At 42.4% G+C, this 20,748-nt stretch overlaps 1 protein-coding gene across 3 annotated transcripts in view; it reads left to right on the top strand.

Annotated features, from left to right (window-relative positions):
• Positions 1 to 7,004: 7,004 nt before the first annotated feature.
• LOC106582101 (immunoglobulin superfamily member 3) overlaps positions 7,005 to 20,748 on the top strand; it is an 89,634-nt gene continuing 75,890 nt past the window's right edge. The window contains exon 1 of one of the 3 annotated variants that reach the window (XM_045704655.1): positions 7,005 to 8,131. In XM_045704655.1, coding sequence (XP_045560611.1) covers positions 8,092 to 8,131 — 40 coding nt within the window. In that variant the 5' untranslated portion in view covers positions 7,005 to 8,091. The remainder of the gene's footprint in view (positions 8,132 to 20,748) is intronic. The other 2 variants (XM_014164845.2, XM_014164846.2) reach the window with 2 other exon arrangements.

Raw genomic sequence — 20,748 nt, 5'->3', positions numbered from 1 at the left:
ATCACTCTCCTTCTGGTACGGTATCTGAGGCTACATGAATTGTCATAGATGTTCACTCACTCCCACACCGAGCTCATTAGAAAACCAGGCCTCGTTACTTTTCCCATCTGAGTGCCATGCCTATCTCTATATCTAGGGCTGAATTAGCAGTAAGGATATGGGAATAGATGGTGTAAATGATGTAGTTCATGTAAATGTCATTGTAGATATGCACAGAGTAGATAATATAACTGTCATGCCTTTGTATATTTGTCTATGGCAGATTAGCCATGATGGAATGGGAATATATAGTGAAATCTACAGCACTAGTCAAAGGTTTGGACACACATACTCATTCAAGGGTTTTTCTTTATTTTCTGCATTGTAGAATAATAGTGAAGACATCAAAATGATGAAATAACACATATGGAATCATGTGGTAATGAAAAAAGTGTTAAACAAATAAAAATATATTGGAGATTCTTCAAAGTAGCCACCCTTTGCCTTCATGACAGCTTTGCACACTCTTGGCATTCTCTCAACCAGCTTCACCTGGAATGCTTTTCCAACAGTCTTGAAGGAATTCTCAAATATGCTCAGCAGTTGTTGGCTGCTTTTCCTTCACTCTGCGGTCCAACTAATCCCAAACCACCTCAATTGGGTTGAGGTCGGGGGATTGCCGAGACCAGGTCATCTGATGCAGCACTCCATCACTCTCCTTCTTGGTCAAATAGCCCTAACACAGCCTGGAGGTGTGTGTTGGGTCATTTCCCTGTTGAAAAATAATTATAGTCCCACTAAGCACAAACCAGATGGGATGGCGTATCGCTGCAGAATGCTGTGGTAGCCATGCTGGTTAAGTGTGCCTTGAATTTGAAAAAAAAAAAATCACTGACAGTGTCACCAGCAAAGCACCCCCACAGCATCACACCTCCTCCTCCATGCTTCACGTGGGAACCACACATGCGGAGATCATCCATTCACCTACTCTGCATCGCACATAGACAATGCGGTTGGAACCAAAAATCGCATATTTGGGATCATCAGACCGAAGGACAGATTTCCACCGGTTTAATGTCCATTGCTCGTGTTTCTTGTCCCAAGCAGGTCTCTTCTTCTTATTGGCGTCCTTTAGTAGTGGTTTCTTTGCAGCGATTCGACCATGAAGGCCTGATTCTCGTAGTCTCTTTTGAACAGTTGATGTTGAGATGTCTGTTACTTGAACTCTGTGAAGCATTTATTTGGGCTGCAATTTCTGAGGCTGGTAACTCCAATGAATTGTCCTCTGCAACAGAGGTAACTCTGGGTCTTCCTTTCCTGTGGCGGACCTCATGAGAGCCAGTTTCATCATAGCGCTTGATGGTTTTTGCGAATGCACTTGAAGAAACTTTCAAAATTCTAAAAATGTTCAGGATTTACTGACCTTCATGTCTTAAAGTAATGATGGACTGTCGTTTCTCTTTGCTTATTTGAGCTGTTCTTGCCATAATATGGAGTGATTGGCTCAAACACATTAAGAAGGAAATAAATTCCACCAATTCACTTTTAACAAGGCACACCTGTTAATTGAAATGCATTCCAGGTGACTACCTCATGAAGATGTTTGAGAGAATGCCAAGAGTGTGCAAAGCTGTCATCAAGGCAAAGGGTGGCTATTTGAAGAATCTCAAATATAAAATATATTTAGATTTGTTTAACACTTTTTGGTTACTAAATGATTCCATATGTGCTATTTCATAGTTTTGATGTCTTCACTATTATTCTACAATGTAGAAAATAGTAAAAGTAAAGAAAAACCCTGGAATGAGTAGGTGTGTCCAAACTTTTGACTGGTACTGTTTGTAATGTACTGTAGTTCATGTAATTATACGTAGATATGTGTAGATTAGATCATATCATCAAATCATAGTAGACAATCATTTTACATGTACAGTCAATGGGAAGGCCTGATGTATATTACAGCCCCTCCCCTCGAAGCCTCGCTGGAGCTCATGCTTAATTCAGCTTAACTCCCAGCTACAACATAACTTTAGTTCAACAATGAAATATTAAGCTCTTTTTCTATTCTGTCTTCATCTATTTTTCTCTCTCTTCCCTTCTTCCCCTTTCTCTCTATCGCTGTGACATTTATTGAATTCACTCTCTTTGTCGGAATGAAGTATCTTACTGTGCTTGTGTTGTTTTGTATGTTTGTGTGGGACTAGGGTACGGTGATGCCACAGAGGACAGAGTGGTCAGGGCTGTGAGGCTGTGAGTAATGGGTTTTTCTTTAACCATGTGTATGGTGAGTGGACATACTAGTGATCTGGCTCTCTGAGCAGCCCATGTCCAGTCAGACCACTGACAATGCAGAAGTAGTTACAACGCCTCTGAGGCTCTGATAATCAGATGACAGTATTCATGGTGAGATAACAGACCTATGTTCAGGTATGGGGGGTGTGTGAATGTTCCAGTGGCGTTAAAGACTTGTAAGGGGGAAAATTAGTTCCTGTCTTTGTGTGTGAGGTTGAAGAGGGACATAATGTGTGTGTGTGTGTGTGTGTGTCACAGGTGGCTGGTGGCACCTTCATTTGGGAAGATGGGCTCATTGTAATGGCTGCAATGGAATAAATGGAATGACATCAAATGCATCAAACACATGGTTTACATGTGTTTTATACCACTCCCTTCACTTGATTCCAGCTATTATCATGAGCCGTCCTCCCCTCAGCAGCACCCTGTGGTGTGCATGTGCGCCTTAGTTGTGTGTGAAGACACACTACTCTCACACACCCTGCTCTGTAACACTGGCAAACTCATGCGAAGCCCGAGAGAGATGCACCAAAAGAAAACAAATGAATAATTTATTTACTTTCTGGATGCACTGTGAAAATATGTGAACGTCAGAAGAAATATGTGAACAAATTTCTCTCCCTAAAGCGAAACCAGCACAGGGTTTCTCCCTAACTAACCTTGTTCATGCTCGCCATGAGGATTCAATTCAAGTTCATTAAAAGATCAAAACATCAAAACAATGTAGTCTAAATTGGAATTACTAATGACTGGACTCATGCTATTACTGTAATGATTGCTATTGAACTAATCTAAAGGAATACAGTCTGTTCTGAATACTCATCATCAGTCATACAAAAGCTGGATGGCAAATTATGGGATGACACCAGTAGGGAATCTAGCAGTTCCCCTGTTTCCATGGAGACTGCTATTTCTCTGATCAGAGTACCTCATATCAGGACACCTATACCTGTCAACGCTGGTCTCACCTTTAACGACACAGGGCACAAACTCTGATGACACGTCAAAGACATACTCTGTCTCTAAATTGCAAGTCTGTGTAGTTTTGATGCTAGATAGATGCACATACAGGACACAGTGGATAACAAACAGACAAATTATTACAACAGAGACCCTTATTTATGAGGTAGGATGTGTAATTCTTGGATCATAGGTTCTTTGTATGCACCTAGTTCTACATGAACACAGAAAATTGGCCAGTGTTACATTTCTAGTGTTGATTGAGGAGTTAAATTCCCTCTGTAAGAGTGAAATTAACACTCAGTGGTGTAAAATAACTCCCAGTGTTGGTATTAATAACCAGAGTTATTGTTTTACACTGTGGAGTGTGAAAACAGTCCCATCAAAACCACAGTCATCGTTATCATATTTCCCAGCATGCTCTACTGCGTGTTGATTTTTTACAATTGTTTTTAATATCTGTGTTTTGCATGTACATTCATTAATCTTATCCTACACAAAGATAAATAACACATTTCTCTAAACTAATCCAATCAGTTAGTTAGATTTATTGAGCCCATTACTGAAATGGTTGTTCCAGTTTTAAATGGTTTAGGTAGTCTCCTTTATCAATTTCCATTATCCTGAATGTCATTCTGAATGTTGTGGGTGAATAAGACTTCCAATTGTTGGATGTCCTAACTCTGTCTTGATTCCAATAAGAATTACACATTACTTTGCAAGCCAGCATAATGTGACTTGTAGCCCTGATGTGGCCTGTAAACCAGGAGTTTCCTAACACTACTGAATTAAGATAAAACTAGGCCATCAAAGTAAGGCCTTATGATATACAGTGCCTTCAGAAAGTATTCATGTCCCTTGAATTCTTCCACATTTTGTTGTGTTACAGCCTGGATTTTTTTTCTCACCGATCTACAAACAATACCCCATAATGACAAAGTGAAAACATGATTTTAGAAATGTTTGCAAATGTATTGCAAATGAAATACAGAAATATCTAATTTACTTAAGCGTTAACATCCTTAAGTCAATATTTTGTAGAAGCACCTTTGGTAGTGATTACAGTTGTAAGTTTTTCTGGGTAAGTCTTTAAAAGTGTTCCACACCAGGATTGTGCAACACTTGCCCATTATTCTTTACAAAATTCTACAAGCTCTTTCAAATTGGTTGTTGACAACCATTTTCAGGTCTTGCCATAGATTTTCAAGTCGATTTAAGTTAAAACTGTAAGTCAGCCACTCAGGAACATTCACTGTCTTCTTGGTAAGCAACTCCAGTGTAGATTTGGCCTTGTTTTTTAGGTTATTGTCCTGCTGAAAGGTGAATTAATCTCCCAATGTCTGGTGGAAAGCTGAATAAACCAGGTTTTCCTCTATGATTTTGCCTGTGTTAGCTCCATTCTGTTTATTTTTATCCTGGAAAAAATCCCCAGTCCTTAACTATTAAAAGCATACCCATAACATGATGCATCCACCCCTATGCTTGAAAATATGGAGAGTGGTACTCAGTAACGTGTTGTATTGGACTTGTCCACTTTGTATTCAGAACAAAAAGTAAATTTCTTTGCAACATTAAGTATTACTTTAGTGCCTTGTTGCAAACTGGATGCATGTTTTGCAATATTTGTATTCTGTACAGGCTTCCTTCCTTTCACTCTGCCAATTAGGTTAGTATCGTGGAGTAACTACAATGTTGTTGATCCATCCTCAGTTTTCTCCTATCACAGCCATTAAACTCTGTAACGGTTTTAAAGCTACCATTGGCCTCATGGTGAAATGCCTGAGCAGTTTCCTTCCTAGATGCCTGTATCTTTGTAGTGACTGGGTGTATTAGTACACCATCCAAAGTGTAATTAATAACTTCACCATGCTGAAACGGTTATTCAATGTCTGCTTTTTTTTACGCATCTACCAATAGGTGCTCTTCTTTGCGAGCAAGCATTGGAAAACCTCCCTGGTCTTTGTGGCGAGTCTTTGTTTGGAATTCACTGCTCGACTGAGGACCTTACAGATAATTATATGTGTGAGGTACAGAGATGAGGTAGTCATTCAAAAATCATGTTAAACACAATTATTGCACACAGAGTCCATGCAACTTATTATGTGGCTTGTTAAGCACATTTTTACTGCTTAACTTTTTTACAGTGCATTCGGAAAGTATTCAGACCCTTGACTTTTTCCACATTTTGTTACATTACAGCCTTATTCTTAAATGGATTAAATTGTTTTTTCCCTTCATCAATCTACACACAATACCCCATAATGATAAAGCAAAAACAGGAGGCCACTGTGTTTGTGGAGACCTTTAATGCAGGTAGAAACATCTCAAGAATGATCAATGGAAACAGGATGAACCTGAGCTCAATTTCAAGTCTCATAGCAAAGGGTTTCAATACTTATGTAAACAAGGTATTTCTGTAACATAACAAAATGTGGTAAAAGGGAAGGGGTCTGAATACTTTCCAAATGCACTGTAGGCTTGATATATTAAAGGGGTTGAATACTTATTGACTCAAGACGTTTCAGCTTTTCAATTGTACTTCATTTGTAAAAATTTCTAAAAACATAATTCAACTTTGACGTTATGGGGTATCGCGTGTATGCTAGCGTCCAAAAATGTAAATTTAATCAATTTTAAATTCAGTCTGTAACACAACAAAATGTGGAAAATATCAAGGGGTGTGAATACTTTCTGAAGGCATCACAATGTATATTGTCATAGTTTTTTATTTGAATGATAACATTTGCCTAGCAACTCAATTGGTGAACGCCACAGCTTTTTTAAAGGGAATAATTCAACAACCATGTCTGTGTCACTAACAAATACTCTCATGGGTGGTAACTCTACAATTCACTCAAAAAGAAAAGGCACCCCAGGAAATATTGCAATTATGTTTACACCACACAGCATTTCATTATATTTCACTCCACTGTAGAGTGAAATTGTGTAATTGTTTCACCCCACAGTGTGTGAGTGCTTGTTTTGGAAATATTGGGTGGAAGACATTATAAGGACTTGGTCCTAACGGCAGGAGTAGCCTACATTCCATCACATCACTATCTAATCTGTGACTGAATGCTGTGGGTCGACAGCCATCCACTAAATCCTTAGTTTTTTTTCCTTTAAAAACACAGAGATTACTACTCAAAGCTGTCTATCGTTTACATTTACACCACAACTTATTTTTAAGAGAAATCCTAGGGTTAGGCAGATATATTGGAGTGTTTTCAATAGGGATATTCAGCTGTATTTTCATAATGGTTTATTTATAGTGTAAACACTGCCAAACAGTGCTCAGGTATACCATGCCAAACCAAAATATTTGGTCAGCCCTCTTGATTTCAAGTTAGCTCTAGCTGAAGTGCTGAATCCCATATATGTTGTAAACTGCTTATAGGAATCATAAGGCTTTGTGTTTATTCTCAGCTGATAGGATTAATCTATGGCCCTGTATATTTTGGAGAGAGAAATTGAAAAGCAAAAACACATGCTGTTTAATAAATCTCAAGACTATTATTATTGGTATCATAAAATTCAAGACCTAATATTTAATTCAATAAAAAGGGGCATGTAATATCCCATGCCCATACCAAGTGTATGCTCTATCCGATTTACTGCATATGAATACATTTGGAAATTGTAAAAATAATCGATTTAGTCACACCTTTTGGCCAATTGGAGTTGGTCGGTGTTAGTCCTTACTGAGTGAATTGTGGGAAGTTGCCCATGGGGCGTGGTTTCTGCTTGGGGGTGGGATTGTGTGGCATGCTAGTTAGTCTTTCAAATGGCAGGGAATACTAAATTACAGCGCTCAAAGGGAATTTCTTCCAACCAGGAAATGACATACAAGGAATACACCTGGGGAATATTCAGAAAAGATTGATTTTAAACTGAATTTGCAGAAGAAGGACTTGACTCGAAGCCGTTGAAGAACAGCAACTGATCCTTTTGACTAAATTATTGATCAGAAACACATCTGAAATGTGAGGTTATTCTCGCGGTGTGGGTTTATCAATATATTTGTGCCCGAACAACGCTTTGTGTAGGCTATGAACAACACTCAATTCTCTGATCAACGATAATAAACGTTTCGGATACTTTTATAAACAATTAAAATAAAAGGTAGGCTACTTTGGTTAATTTGCGGTGGGTTCGGTCCATTGACGAATTCGCTCGGAAGTCCATCCTATGGCACGTTAATTTTGTATTATGTTCTGCCGCTAGAGCGCCCGCCCATCGACTCCGAGTGTTTTTTGTTGTTGTAGTGAAGCAGTGAAAGGAGATTGATTTTACCGAACCAGCGTGCATTTGGATAGCGCTATCTCCCCGGAGGAAGAGGACGCCCACGGAAATTAAGTATTTTATGTACATTCTCAGTAGAAGGACTTTACGTATTTATTTTACATATTGATCCGATTTTTGGGGGGTGTTGGCACAATTCTAAATAGCGCACTAACAAAGCAAGACATCCACACACGCTGGACTTTCCCTGGTGAGGTGGTTTGTCGTTATACAGCGAAGGGCCTCCGCAGTCTCTCTGTCCGATGCGTAAGAAAGGAAGAAGGGTCAGGGTAGACGTCTTTTATGGGTGCATATCATTGACAATAGGATAGATAGTTGAAGGTGATACAGAGAAACGACACCCGAGTCTACCAAGCCCCGCATCTCAAAGCAGGATACGGGAGATAGGTGAGGGTATCCCACAGGCGGTAGGCGGATCTCAGTCTCAAGTCAACCCAGCAGGTTCGATCCCCGGGGGGCACCAGACCTACCCGTCCGTCGCCTCAAAACAGACTGAAGTTTTGCCTCGCCAAACGGATTATAGGAACGGTGTCTGAGGGGAGAGAAAGACGGAAGACAATGGGCATCCGCACGCTCCTTACTGCGTGTGCGCTGCTTGGTAAGTCACGCCTGTACCCTATTGCTTAGATTGGAAACATAGTCATCTTTCTCTTTCTTGTCTATTTAATTACATGAGAGAACAAATAAGAACCCCGAATGCTATTCAATTGTTACTATGCACTTTCAAAAAAAGATTGTGCCTTTTTAGAATTCTGTCTATTTAATTAAGAAGAACAGTTCGTCCCCAGACTCCGACACCTGAGTCATAGCACACCTGCATGCCAAGACATCTGCATGACGACACACCTGAATGACAAATCCAAACTCTGAATGTATGTAGGTGTGAGAGTGTGTGTTTGCCAATGCCACCTCAGTAGGAGTCACTGGTCTAGGGAGGGGGCATTGTGTTACTCACTACCAATGATGTATATAAATCCATCATTGCTCACTACTCACTTACAGATGCCTTTGGACAGCTGTGTCTGCATGTTTATGTTTCACAGCTCTATTATAGCTGTGAACAAGTTATTGTTTTTCTATCATTGTGTGTGTGTGTGTGTGTGTGGAGGGGGGAGAACCAGGTTCATGTGATATTTGGATGTAAGTCTCAGATTAACCCCCGCAGACTCAAGCTCCTCTTTCTCTGGATGAGTTGGATAACAGTGACCACATCCCCTTATTAGTGCCTGTAGTCAATACACACAGACACCTTACATTTTTCACTTTATATAGCACCTTGGGACACTCAGCTATTCTCTCCCTGTCATGCACATGACATACATTTACATTTGAGTCATTTAGCAGACGCTCTTATCCAGAGCGACTTACAGTAGTGAATGCATACATTTCATAAAAAAATGTTTTTCCCGTACTGGTCCCCCGTGGGAATCGAACCCCACAACCCTGTCGTTGCAAACACCATGCGCTACCAACTGAGCCACACGGGACATACACTTTCACTGACACATCTAGCATAGTCTACACAGTACACACACCAGATGGCTGCTCTGTTCCTGGATGGGATGCATGCTGGGGGAGGGGGGTGGATCCCTGCCATTGGGTTAGATTAACAGTCTTCTTGTTAGTTCACTTACCCTTTCAGCTGGTCAACTTCATGTAGGAGATATTGATTGATTGATACATTGGAATAATTGTACATTTCCCAAGGTGAAATGAAGGTGTAGAATGAAATGCAATACATCATAGAAATGCTATGGTTTTCCTATAGAGATGGACAGCAGAAAAAGAGTACAATATGTTGGCTGTCTAATTTTCTACTTTACAGAAAGCTCTTACACATGGTGGTGACGTAGGGTACTGTATAAATGATGTGTGTATTACCCTGTAGTCGTGGCAGAGAGAGAGAACTCTGAATCCCTGAACCGTTCTGCTTTATATAACTAATAGGAAGTCTAATGTGTTGTTCAGCAGGAGGCTGGCTTGTTAAACAGTAATGGAGAGATGCTTCAGTTGGCTATACTGGCTCAACTGACTGCAGAATAGTTAGTATAGGCTCTCGATGCATGTCTGCTGCCGAAGCCTCTGTATGCACTGATCTCAGGCCAGTTTCACTGTGTAGTTTCAATCCATCAGTTAAGTCTCATGGAAACCAATAGTTATGAGGCAGTCTAACATGCAAATGTAAGTCTAGCTGACTCGTCCCTGCTAGTGGATTATCCTAATTGCTGTCAGTTATTAATTTTACTGCCATTGAATTCACTCAACTTTGTCAATATTGTTAATGGAAGGCCAGTCTAAATGGTGATTCCTTCCTTCTGACTATCCAATGCTGCCCACAGAATGACAGCTGTGTGTCACAAACACACACCCACACACACTTTTAGAATGAAAGGAATTTCACCTCTTGGTCAAGGAAGAGTCAGCGTTGTTTAAACATTGCTGTGAGTTTGAGTGGATCTGTCGTGTCTTTGTGGATGTTACTCTGATGCTAAAACTAAATTATTGGTGGTATATGACACGCTTCAGGCTCCTAACATATCTTCCAGCTGTTTGGCCAGCAGATGACCTGGGTTTGTGTATCTGTGTGCGAGTGCCTATGTATACATACAGAGCAAGCATGTCTAGACAGTGTTCATAATGCAATCGCTCACCCTGTCCCTGACTGTACATCTGTGTGCATTCTACAGAGGCTTGGCTGGGATGCGTGTTTCTCCTGTGTGTGCATGTTTTTAGGTTATTTCCATTTGTAAAGGTCTTTGACTTTGCTTTTATGTTTTATTTTGCTAATATGGGACTCATTTTAGGAAAATAGACGTATGTCACACGTCTCTACTTCACAGGAGAGGCATTTGAATGTAAACATGATTATTATTTTTGTCAAAATGCATTTTTTGGGGGTAGAAATGCCATCTGGAACATGTGAACTTTCATGTGCCTTATTAACAAATGTTTATGCCATCTGTAAATATGAGTAAAATCATTAAATTACAAACCTAGTTGGTGTAGCCACAGAAAAAGACAGGAACCTTCCCACTAGTCAGGATTGGCTGACATAATGGATGGGCTGGACATGCCGAGACATGAGTTCAGATTGGTCTGTCATGTAGCATGCTTCTGTCTATAACATGAGCTCCTTAGTATGTAGGCTTTAAATAAAAATGTGTAATGAAGAACTGCACAAGTGTTGCTCCTCCTCTCCACTTTCTTTGAAGACAATCCTGCCATGCTGACTCTCTCTGACTCTGACAATGAGGAAATCCCTGATTTTAGGTAAAAACATATTAATTGAACCAGACATTGTAGTCTTCTGATGACAGTGATGGGGAAGCCAACAGTGTTGTTGTCACAGAAGAAGTGGACCGAGTTTAGAAATCAGTTGAATGCCCGGTGGATGATAGCCAAGGAGAAGGCAACCGTGACAGAGAGGGAAATGTGTTCTTCCCTGTATATGGGTAAGATAGTCTAGCTAGCATTTTCAGATATTATATGTTTGTAATTTTGTCAGTCATTTTCATTGACAGTTAAAGTGTACTGTTTGCTAACTAATGTTAGTTGGCTGGCTGGCTAGCTAACGTTATGTGTATGATCTGTGTAGTAATATTATTCATATCTCAGAAATTCATTTGCGTTGCTAGTTATAGCCTAATGTTAGCTAGGTGTGGGTAAGAATCATCTAATAATTATAAAATATTAATCTGGAAACATTCTATTTTTGATATTGCTACTGTGCAAGTAACCATTTCACTGTACCATTTACATCTTCTGTATCCTGTGCATGTGACAAACTTTGATTAGGATATAGGACTCGATAAAGTGTTGTTTTTTTTTATCTGGAGTTTTTCCTTATTGAAGGCTACTACTTAAACCACTTTTAGTTTAGAAATCTTAGGTTGTTTACTACACTAACTTACTCACTCAGTTTAGCACATGGCCTCACATGTGAATCCTTAACGTGTGGGTGGGGCTAAGGCCTTTGAGGGTGTTAACAATACTGAATAGGTGTAGATAAGAACAGCTCTCCAGTAGGTGTACCAAAATATTCAAGGGCCATTTTCTCAAAAGTGGGGTTACAAGTTTATCAACGTTCAAAGCAGAATTACTTTCCCATTGTTCCTCAACTGCATTGTATGATATACCATTTTGTAGTCTCTCCTTTTATCCAATGTAAATCTGGAGGCATTTCGGTGTTTGTGTGTAGTGTACCCATAACATCATGATACTTCATCACATTGTTTCCCTCTATCTGGCTTGTTTACCTGACAACAGCAAGACCACTACAAACTTCATTCACTTACTGTACTTCACCTGCTTCTCTTTCAACTCTGCATGAATATTCAGAGATACAAGTCATTGATAGGTTGTTGTCCACTTCGGGCTGAGAGAGAGCACAACTTTTTGATTGGTCAAGGATCAGTAGACCAGAAAGATAAAATGAGTCTGAACATCAGACCCAGACCTGCCTCAGTAAGTACTTGGGTAGTTTGTTTCCTTTGATGGTAAGTCTTTAGAGAACAGCCAGAGCAGGAGTCAATTTTACAGTTGCCCTCAGGCCTAGAGTGGACCCTGTAATGCTGAGTTAACACAAAGGTAGGGACATTCACACCTAACTGTCACCGCTGCTAAGTACCGCCCCCAACACACACTCCAATCACACTGGAGAGTTTTAACAGTCAGTTTTACTAAAGCACTGCGACCTACTGTTACACTCAGTAAAAATCTGTTGCTGCTCTCTCCACATAGTTTAGGATACATTATCTGGACATTAAAGATAAATAGGAAAATGGCCTGCTTATTTTTAATCTCCTTCCTGCTTAAATGAATTTGGTGCCTGTCTGCAGCATCTGGTTTGTGTCTGGATGGGGTAACTGTGTAGTGTCTGCTGTGTTTCTTTCTGTAGTTGTGAACTCTGTACAACATGATCTCTTTGACCTCAGAGCTGATCACCAGAGTTCTGACAGCTGTTGATCATTTTACAGTTGTGATTGCATGCCTAAATCATTTACAGTGCACATTTTTTTGGGGGGGTTTTGTGAGTCTTTATGTCTGAGGTACCTTCTCTCAGATAAGATAAAAGGCAGTTTAACTGGTCTGTTGGGTTTGGGTGGTTATTTCCTTGACATCCCACCCCCCTCTTCACTTTAAATACCACCATTAACTACCATCCACTTTGAATACCTCCCTTTTTATTTATTTTTTTACCTTTATTTAACTAGGCAAGTCAGTTAAGAACAAATTAGGAACAGTGGGCTAAACTGCCTTGTTCAGGGTCAGAGCGACAGACTTTTAACTTGTCAGCTCAGGGATTCGATCTTGCGACCTTTCGGTTACAAGTCCAACGCTCTAACCACTAGGCTACCTGCCGCCCCTTCTCCCCTCCCTGGTTTAGAAGGGTGAGTTGGATGAGGTTGTCCTCTAGACATTGGTCCAAAATCAGATTTGCCTAATGGTTAGGATTTATAGGGGGTAAGCTGATATTAGATATGTGCTTAGGTGCAACTTCTACTCAGAGCTCTGTTAGATAATAGGGTAGCCCAGATTCCACTCCTCCAGATCCACCCACAATACTTGGGTTTACATACCCAGAATCCTCACTGGATTCTCCGCCCAAACACAGCCTTAGTGGGATGCGCATGAGACGCAGGGTTACTATGGAGACGGCTCCCCTGCTGCACAGCACATCCACAGACTCTGTCACACACACACACACACACACACACACACACTTACATAACAATACACACCACCCCACACACCTCCCTATAGTGTCACCCCGCGCCCCCCCGTCTTACACACACACACACACACACATGGCTGTTTTTTAGATTGAAAACAAAAGGTGAATAGGATACAGTCAGCATGGGTCTGAGCTAAGATAACCCACAGGGACATTGGAGGCATCTGATCTGATTCTCAAATCAAATCCCTGTAACTCAAGAGGAAAACACTGTGTGTGTGTGTGTGTGTGTGTGTGTGTTCGTGAGAGAGACCAAGAGAAACTGTGTGTGAGAGACTGTCTTTGTTTACGAGCTTGTATGTGTGTGTGGCTTAGCTTCACTCGCATCCTGAATGCCAAATTCACTGACAATGGTAGAGAAGTCTGTTTGAAGAGTCTAATTATTAGTTAATTAGTTTCCTTTCCAATCTGTGGCTTAATACACAAACAGGGAGAGATGGAGAGCAAGCTGTCATACAGAGCTATTAACATGTGGGTTTGGATAATTATAGAAGACTGAAAGTTGGATTTATAGTGTTACATTAACTTCAGCAGCTGTCTGGAGTTTGTACGTACACGTGTGATGAGTGTGTGTGTTACTGGATTGCAGATGTGTGTGTCTCATTTAAAGGAAAGGTGTTTGTAAAACCTTAAACTGTTTTTGTTGATGATGATCTGTGTTTGTGAATGTATGGGGATAGTTCTATGTCCATCTCTTTGTCATGCTGTTGTGTTGTTGGCTGGTCTGATAGGGTTTAGGGCCCTGGGGGGCAAAGAGGGGGAGGGAGGGCTTTTGCACAGGGAAGCAGGTGGCTATATGGAGTTAATGGACTGTGGGGAGGGGGGCACTTCAGATGGGACAGGACAGGGGGCAGAGTACGGTCTGTGTGTGTGAGGGAGTGAGACACTGTCTGTGTGCTACAGTAGGTTTATTATATGGATGAGTGAGTTGGTCACAAACACTAAATTTTTAACCATGTCCATTATGGACAGAGGCGAGAGAGGAGCTGGGCGACTTTACCCTTCCCCACCATCAACCTCAATTATGAATGAATTATGGGTCGGGATGGGTAGAGACACACTCAGAGAGGTAGTTACCCCCTGGTGTTCTCGGCCTGGTCTCAGCAGCTGTGATGGGCAGGCAATACAGATGGGGTCATGCGTATGGTGGCCCAGGAGGGCCATGAATTAGAGCTAGTTGACATGAAGAGACCAGGACCTTACATGACACTGTACTAACATGAGAGGAGACAACTCAAAGTGTAAGAATGAGCCAGCTCTGCCTCTGCGTGTGTAACTGACTGACTGATCACTGCTTGATGTTCTTTGTACACTCAGGCTGCGGTCTCTGTTCTTGCTCAGAGGTTGGACCTTAGCCACGACACAACTGCTTATCAAAACTCACCTTCTGAGCCTTTCTCTCCCTCTCTCTATACCCGTCTGTCCCCCCCTTTCCCTCTCTGCGCCCCCATGTTGAGATGAGGTAATAGCAGACATGATGGTCTATCTCTCTCTCAGCCTGGCCTTTTTGGTGGCTGCAGGGCTAATTTTGACCTGAGAGAAGCAGGGGGAGGGAAGGACTGAGGATTGCTTAAGGGACGGAAATTACTGAGTTGAAACACAAATGCCTTTTTCCCCTCAGTCTCTTTCCAGCCATTTCTCTTTCTGCCTTTATATTTTTTCTCCTTTCGCTCTGTTTCTTTCTCATTTTCCCTCTCTCTCCTCCTCTCGTGCGTCTCCTGTCTGTTCCCTCTCTCTCCTCCTCTCGTGCGTCTCCTGTCTGTTCCCTCTTTCCCCTCCTCCCTCTCCATTAGTCAGTGGTAAGGGCTGGTGGTCAGTCATCACAGTGCTCTGCTGGCCTGTCTTTCAACTGGTGTGTGATGGTAGGTAAATTACACAGAGGCTGTGCTGCTGGACTACTCTGCTGTGTGCCTTGAGTGCTTTGAAGCTGCCTGTAAAAACACCCTCTCAGCCCCACACTGTCTACTGACTGACTGTCTACTGACTGACTGTCTACTGACTGACTGTCTACTGACTGACTGTCTACTGACTGACTGTCTACTGACTGACTGTCTACTCTACTGACTGACTGTCTACTGACTGACTGACTACTCTACTGACTGACTGTCTACTGACTGACTGACTGACTGTCGACTGACTGACTGACTGTCGACTGACTGACTGTCGACTGACTGGGCCAAGGAAGGCTGAGGGCAGAGATGGAGTTTGTTGCATTGTGATTGTTTGACCTCATAAACCCACAGAATGCCCATGTACAGTGTTGCCATAACTAAGGCCTGTCTCTCTTCCAAATCTTTGAAAAGAGATGTCAATTAGGATAGGATTTTGAGAGGGGTAAAGTGGTATGAAAAAAAATAACAATTACATTTTTTTCATATGGATGCATTCAACTTATGGGCAGGTGGGACGGTAGCGTACCACCTGGCCAACATCCGGTGAAATTGCAGAGCGCGAAATTCAAACTACAGAATTATAAATATTTAACTTTCATAAAATCACAAGAGTAATACATCAAAATAAAGCGTAACTTCTTGTTAATCCAGCCGCTGTGTCAGATTTCAAAAAGGCTTTACGGCGAAAGCACAACATGCGATTATCTGAGGACAGCGCCCCGCATACAAAAGCATGAAAAACATATTTCAACCAGGCAGGTGCGCCACGGAAGTCAGAAATAGCGATCTAATAAATGCCTTACCTTTGATAATCTTCTTCTGTTGGCACTCCAAAAGGTCCCAGATGCATCACAAATGGTCCTTTTGTTCGATAATGTCCTTCTTTATATCCATAAAAACTCAGTTTAGCTGGCGCGCTTCAGTCAATAATCCACCCAGTTTCCCCCCATCAAAATGCATACAAAATGAATCCCAAACGTTACTAATAAACTTTTCCAAACAAGTCAAACAACGTTTATAATCAAACCTTACGTACCCTAATACGTCAATAAATGATAAAATTTAAGACGGAGAATTGTTATTGTCTTTACTGGAGAAAAATACCAAAGAACGTGCTCTCTTCCACGCGCTTGGAAACACTACAGCCAAAATGGGAGCCACCTAGAAAAACTACAATTTCTTGCTAATTTTTCCAAAAACCAGCATGCAACTCTTTCTAAAGACTGTTGACATCTAGTGGAAGCCCTAGGAACTGCAATCTGGGAGGATTTCGCCTTATAATAAAAGTGACAGCCATTGAAAACAGTGGTAGACTGAATTCTTTTGGGGGGGATGGTTTGTCCTCGGGGTTTCGCCTGCCATAATTTTAACAGTTTTAGAAACTTTAGAGTTTTCTGTCCAAATCTACCAATTATATGCATATCCTAGCTTCTGGGCCTGAGTAACAGGCAGTTTACTTTGGGCACGCTTTTCATCCAGATGTGAAAATACTGCCCCCTACCCAAGAGAGGCTAAAGTATATACATTTTGCCCAAAGCTGTTAGCTGTCTGACACACCTGGGAGAGTTTCTTTGGCAAGTAGGGAATGTTCCCTGGCAGGCGGAAATTAGTGCCAGGCCCTGATAGACATTATTATTATTATTATTACCACTCCGATGGATGATCAATTATTTTACATTTGAGTCATTTAGCAGGCGCTCTTATCTAGAGTGACTTACAGTAGTGAGCGCATACAGTTTCATATTGGTCCCCTGTGGGAATCCAACCCACAACCCTGGTATAGCAAGCGCCATGCTCTGCCAACTGAGCCACACAGGACCAGTTCAATTCAGAGTCCTATAAAGGCTAAAGATGTGATCTCTCCCTTACTCTGACTCATACTGTATGTAGTGTGTGTCTGTCTGTTATAATGGCTCTGAGAGAGAGGTCTGTCTGTTATACTGGCTCTGAGAGAGCGATCTGTCTGTTATACTGGCTCTGAGAGGTCTGTCTGTTATACTGGCTCTGAGAGAGAGGTCTGTTATACTGGCTCAGAGAGGTCTGTCTGTTATACTGGCTCAGAGAGGTCTGTCTGTTATACTGGCTCAGAGAGGTCTGTCTGTTATACTGGCTCTGAGAGGGAGGTCTGTCTGTTATACTGGCTCAGAGAGGTCTGTCTGTTATACTGGCTCAGAGAGGTCTGTCTGTTATACTGGCTCAGAGAGGTCTGTCTGTTATACTGGCTCTGAGAGAGAGGTCTGTCTGTTATACTGGCTCTGAGAGGGAGGTCTGTCTGTTATACTGGCTCTGAGAGAGAGGTCTGTCTGTTATACTGGCTCTGAGAGAGAGGTCTGTCTGTTATACTGGCTCTGAGAGAGAGGTCTGTCTTATACTGGCTCTGAGAGAGACGTCTGTTATACTGGCTCAGAGAGGTCTGTCTGTTATACTGGCTCTGAGAGAGAGGTCTGTCTGTGTCTGTCGGTCGTAATGGGTGTTAATAAAGGGGCATGATGTTAAGGGATTCCATAGGGAGAGATTTAACCCGAGTAGAGCGGGAAAACACACACACACAGTGAAGTATAGTCATTGTGTTTCAGTGTGCCTCCATCATGTAGCACCAGTTTGTGTCAAGAACTGCAACGTTGCTGGGTTTTTCACACTCAACAGTTTCCCATGTGTATCAAGAATGGTCCACCAATCAAAAGGACATCCGGACGACTTGTCACAACTGTGGGAAGTATTGGAATCAACATGCTATCGACACCTTGTAGAGTCCATACCAAGACGAATTCAGGCTGTTCCAAATGTTTGGAATACTCGGTGTACATCTAAAATTGTCTTTCTCAAAAAAAGTAACACTCACTCAAGTACTCAAATACCAATAAAGATATTATATTCCCATCCGTAAGGCTGAGCCCATTTATTTATTTAATCTATATTCATAATCTATCCCCTTTTCAGTGCCTCCAGTTGCCTTACCGCCACACTTCTTCTTACCCCTCAAAGTAGTGTGTTTGGTGGAGGAGTTGAGACAGGACTGGGACTGTGTTCTCCTCTACTCTGTAGTATGGCCCATATGGAGGAGCCAGCTGTGTGTGTGACAGAAATAGATCCACCTGGGCATTGGACCAGCCAGGCAGCGTTGGCATGTGCAGCGCTCAGCCCTTAGCATCCTGGGTATAATGAGGAATGAAGGGGGAGGGAGAGGTAACAGGACTGTCTTATGCCTCCACTGATGCCAGCAGGATGACAAAAGATGGATGGCTTCAAATATGATAATCTGTACCGTGTGTTTGTGTGTAACTCCCACCTTAGCAGGTGTGTGTAATTATCCTGTGAGGGTTGGAGTAAGCTGGTGGTGTGAGTGCTAACAGTACAGTGCTGTGAGATGATGCTGTTTTCCAGCCAGAAATGATTGGATTAGTGTTTACCCCCCCCTTCCACTTAGCATAATCCTCTTTACAGCTTCCTCTTTTGTGTGTGTGTGTGTGTGTGTGTGCATAAGTTGTTCATGCCAAATGCTTCCAAGTCCATTCCTCTATGACCCGCGCTGAACAGCAGTTTAAAACGGCTCTGAGGTCACATTGAATCTTTTTAGTGACATTGACTGCCTGCCTGCCTTTGCCTGACCCGAGGGGCTGAGGTGGCGACGACGTTACAGTGAGAGACCAACAGTGGGCTGTTGGTGGTAGAGAAAGAGCTATAAAAGGCTTGTAAGTGAACGCTACCAGTCCCGGGGCAGCGAGTGATAAAGACAGTGCAGCCAGAGGTGAAGAGGTAGCCAGATGGAGGGTATAGAGGGATTAGTTTGTAGGGATAGAGTGATCAGTTAGAGGTCTGGAGGGTTTGGTATGTAGTTGTCAGCCTCTCAAAACAGCCTGCAGAGTGCTGTGTTGCTTTGAAGTCTCACAGAGCCTCTTAAATCCTGCCTGAAAAGATGCAGAGAACCGCGAGGCACTGAGGAGAGACAGGAATTTACTCAGAGAGAGGAAGGGAGACGGGAGAATGGAGGGAGCGAGAAAGCGTAGAGGGGGAGAGGCTGGGTGTATGAGGAGAGGGTGATGAGAGAGAGGGAGACGGGAGAAGGAGAGAGAGCCTGACAGAAAGAAACGGAGAGTGAGAGGTGGGGGAGGAGAATAATAGTTTCAGTGCTCATACAATATGAGCAGTAGCAGCCTAATCATGTGGTGAGTAATGTATTGTTGGCAGTAATACTGGACCAGGGCAGCAGTAACATGAGCATCAGGGAATACAGCACCGTGACTCTGAGCTCTATGTGGTCAGACTGAATGGCGCCCTGGTTACTAATGGTCTGGTATTATGTTAATATCTTCTCTTACTGACAAGACAACAAAACCACAGAGAGTGGACGAGCGAGGACAGAAAGCGAGTGGACGAGCGAGGACAGAAAGCGAGTGGACGAGCGAGGACAGAAAGCGAGTGGACGAGCGAGGACAGAAAGCGAGTGGACGAGCGAGGACAGAAAGCGAGTGGACGAGCGAGGACAGAAAGCGAGTGGACGAGCGAGGACAGAAAGCGAGTGGACGAGCGAGGACAGAAAGCGAGTGGACGAGCGAGGACAGAAAGCGAGTGGACGAGCGAGGACAGAAAGCGAGTGGAAGGGAACTGATAAATGTAGGACGATGACAACAACAACCTCCCAATATCAAACCAGTGAGCTATTCCACACATTAAATATCACACATTTAGTGCAGATAAAAACATCAGTATTTTGGCAAGATTGCTATTTTCCTGGAGGCCTCTTCTCTTTATCCCCCTGAGACGTTTTAGTGTGTTTAACTGTCCTGCCTGTGAGTTCATGGCCAGTTCTATCTTATTGTGGTCCATTGGAGAAGTGAAGCCTCGGAGTGATTCATTTTTATAATTTTTTTTGTTCTGAAACGCTGTTCTTATTGAATTGAAATCCCTTTCAACTAAGGCAGCCAAAAACAAATCAGAGATTTGTAACGCTTTTATGAGCTCATGAGCAAAATGTGCCTCAAAATGGAAAAAAAAGACAAAGGACCACAAAACAAAACCAAGAAGGATCTAAATAATATGAGGAAAAAGACAATCTTACTCTCACACTATAGCGCACACACAACGTTTTCTCTCGTTTTGTCGACTCGCTGAGCACAGTCTACATGCATGTTAATCTTTCAACTAGATAATCTTTTACACACGCATGCGCAGACACACACACACACACCTGATCACCGACAACTATGAGACAGCTTATAGGGAGGAGGTCAGAGACCTGGCAGTGTGGTGCCAGGACAACAACCTCTCCCTAAATGTGAGCAAGACAAAGGAGCTGATCGTGGACTACAGGAAAAGGCGGGCCGAACAGGCCCCAATTAACATCGACGGGGCTGTAGTGGAGTGGGTTGAGCGTTTCAAGTTCCTTCGTGTCCACATCACCAACAAACTATCATGGTTCAAACACACCAACAAAGTCGTGAAGAGGGCACGACAACACCTTTTGCCCCTCAGGAGACTGAAAAGACTTGGCATGGGTCCCCAGATCCTCTAAGTTCTACAGCTCCACCATTGAGAGCATCACCGCCTGGTATGGCAACTGCTCGCCATCCGACCGTAAGGCACTACAGA

The sequence above is a fragment of the Salmo salar genome, chromosome ssa21 (genome assembly GCF_905237065.1).
Source record: "Salmo salar chromosome ssa21, Ssal_v3.1, whole genome shotgun sequence".
In the NCBI taxonomy this organism is placed as follows: Eukaryota; Metazoa; Chordata; class Actinopteri; order Salmoniformes; family Salmonidae; genus Salmo; species Salmo salar.
The sequence above is the reverse complement of the archived record's forward strand: the minus strand, read 5'-3'. Positions and strand labels throughout refer to the sequence as shown.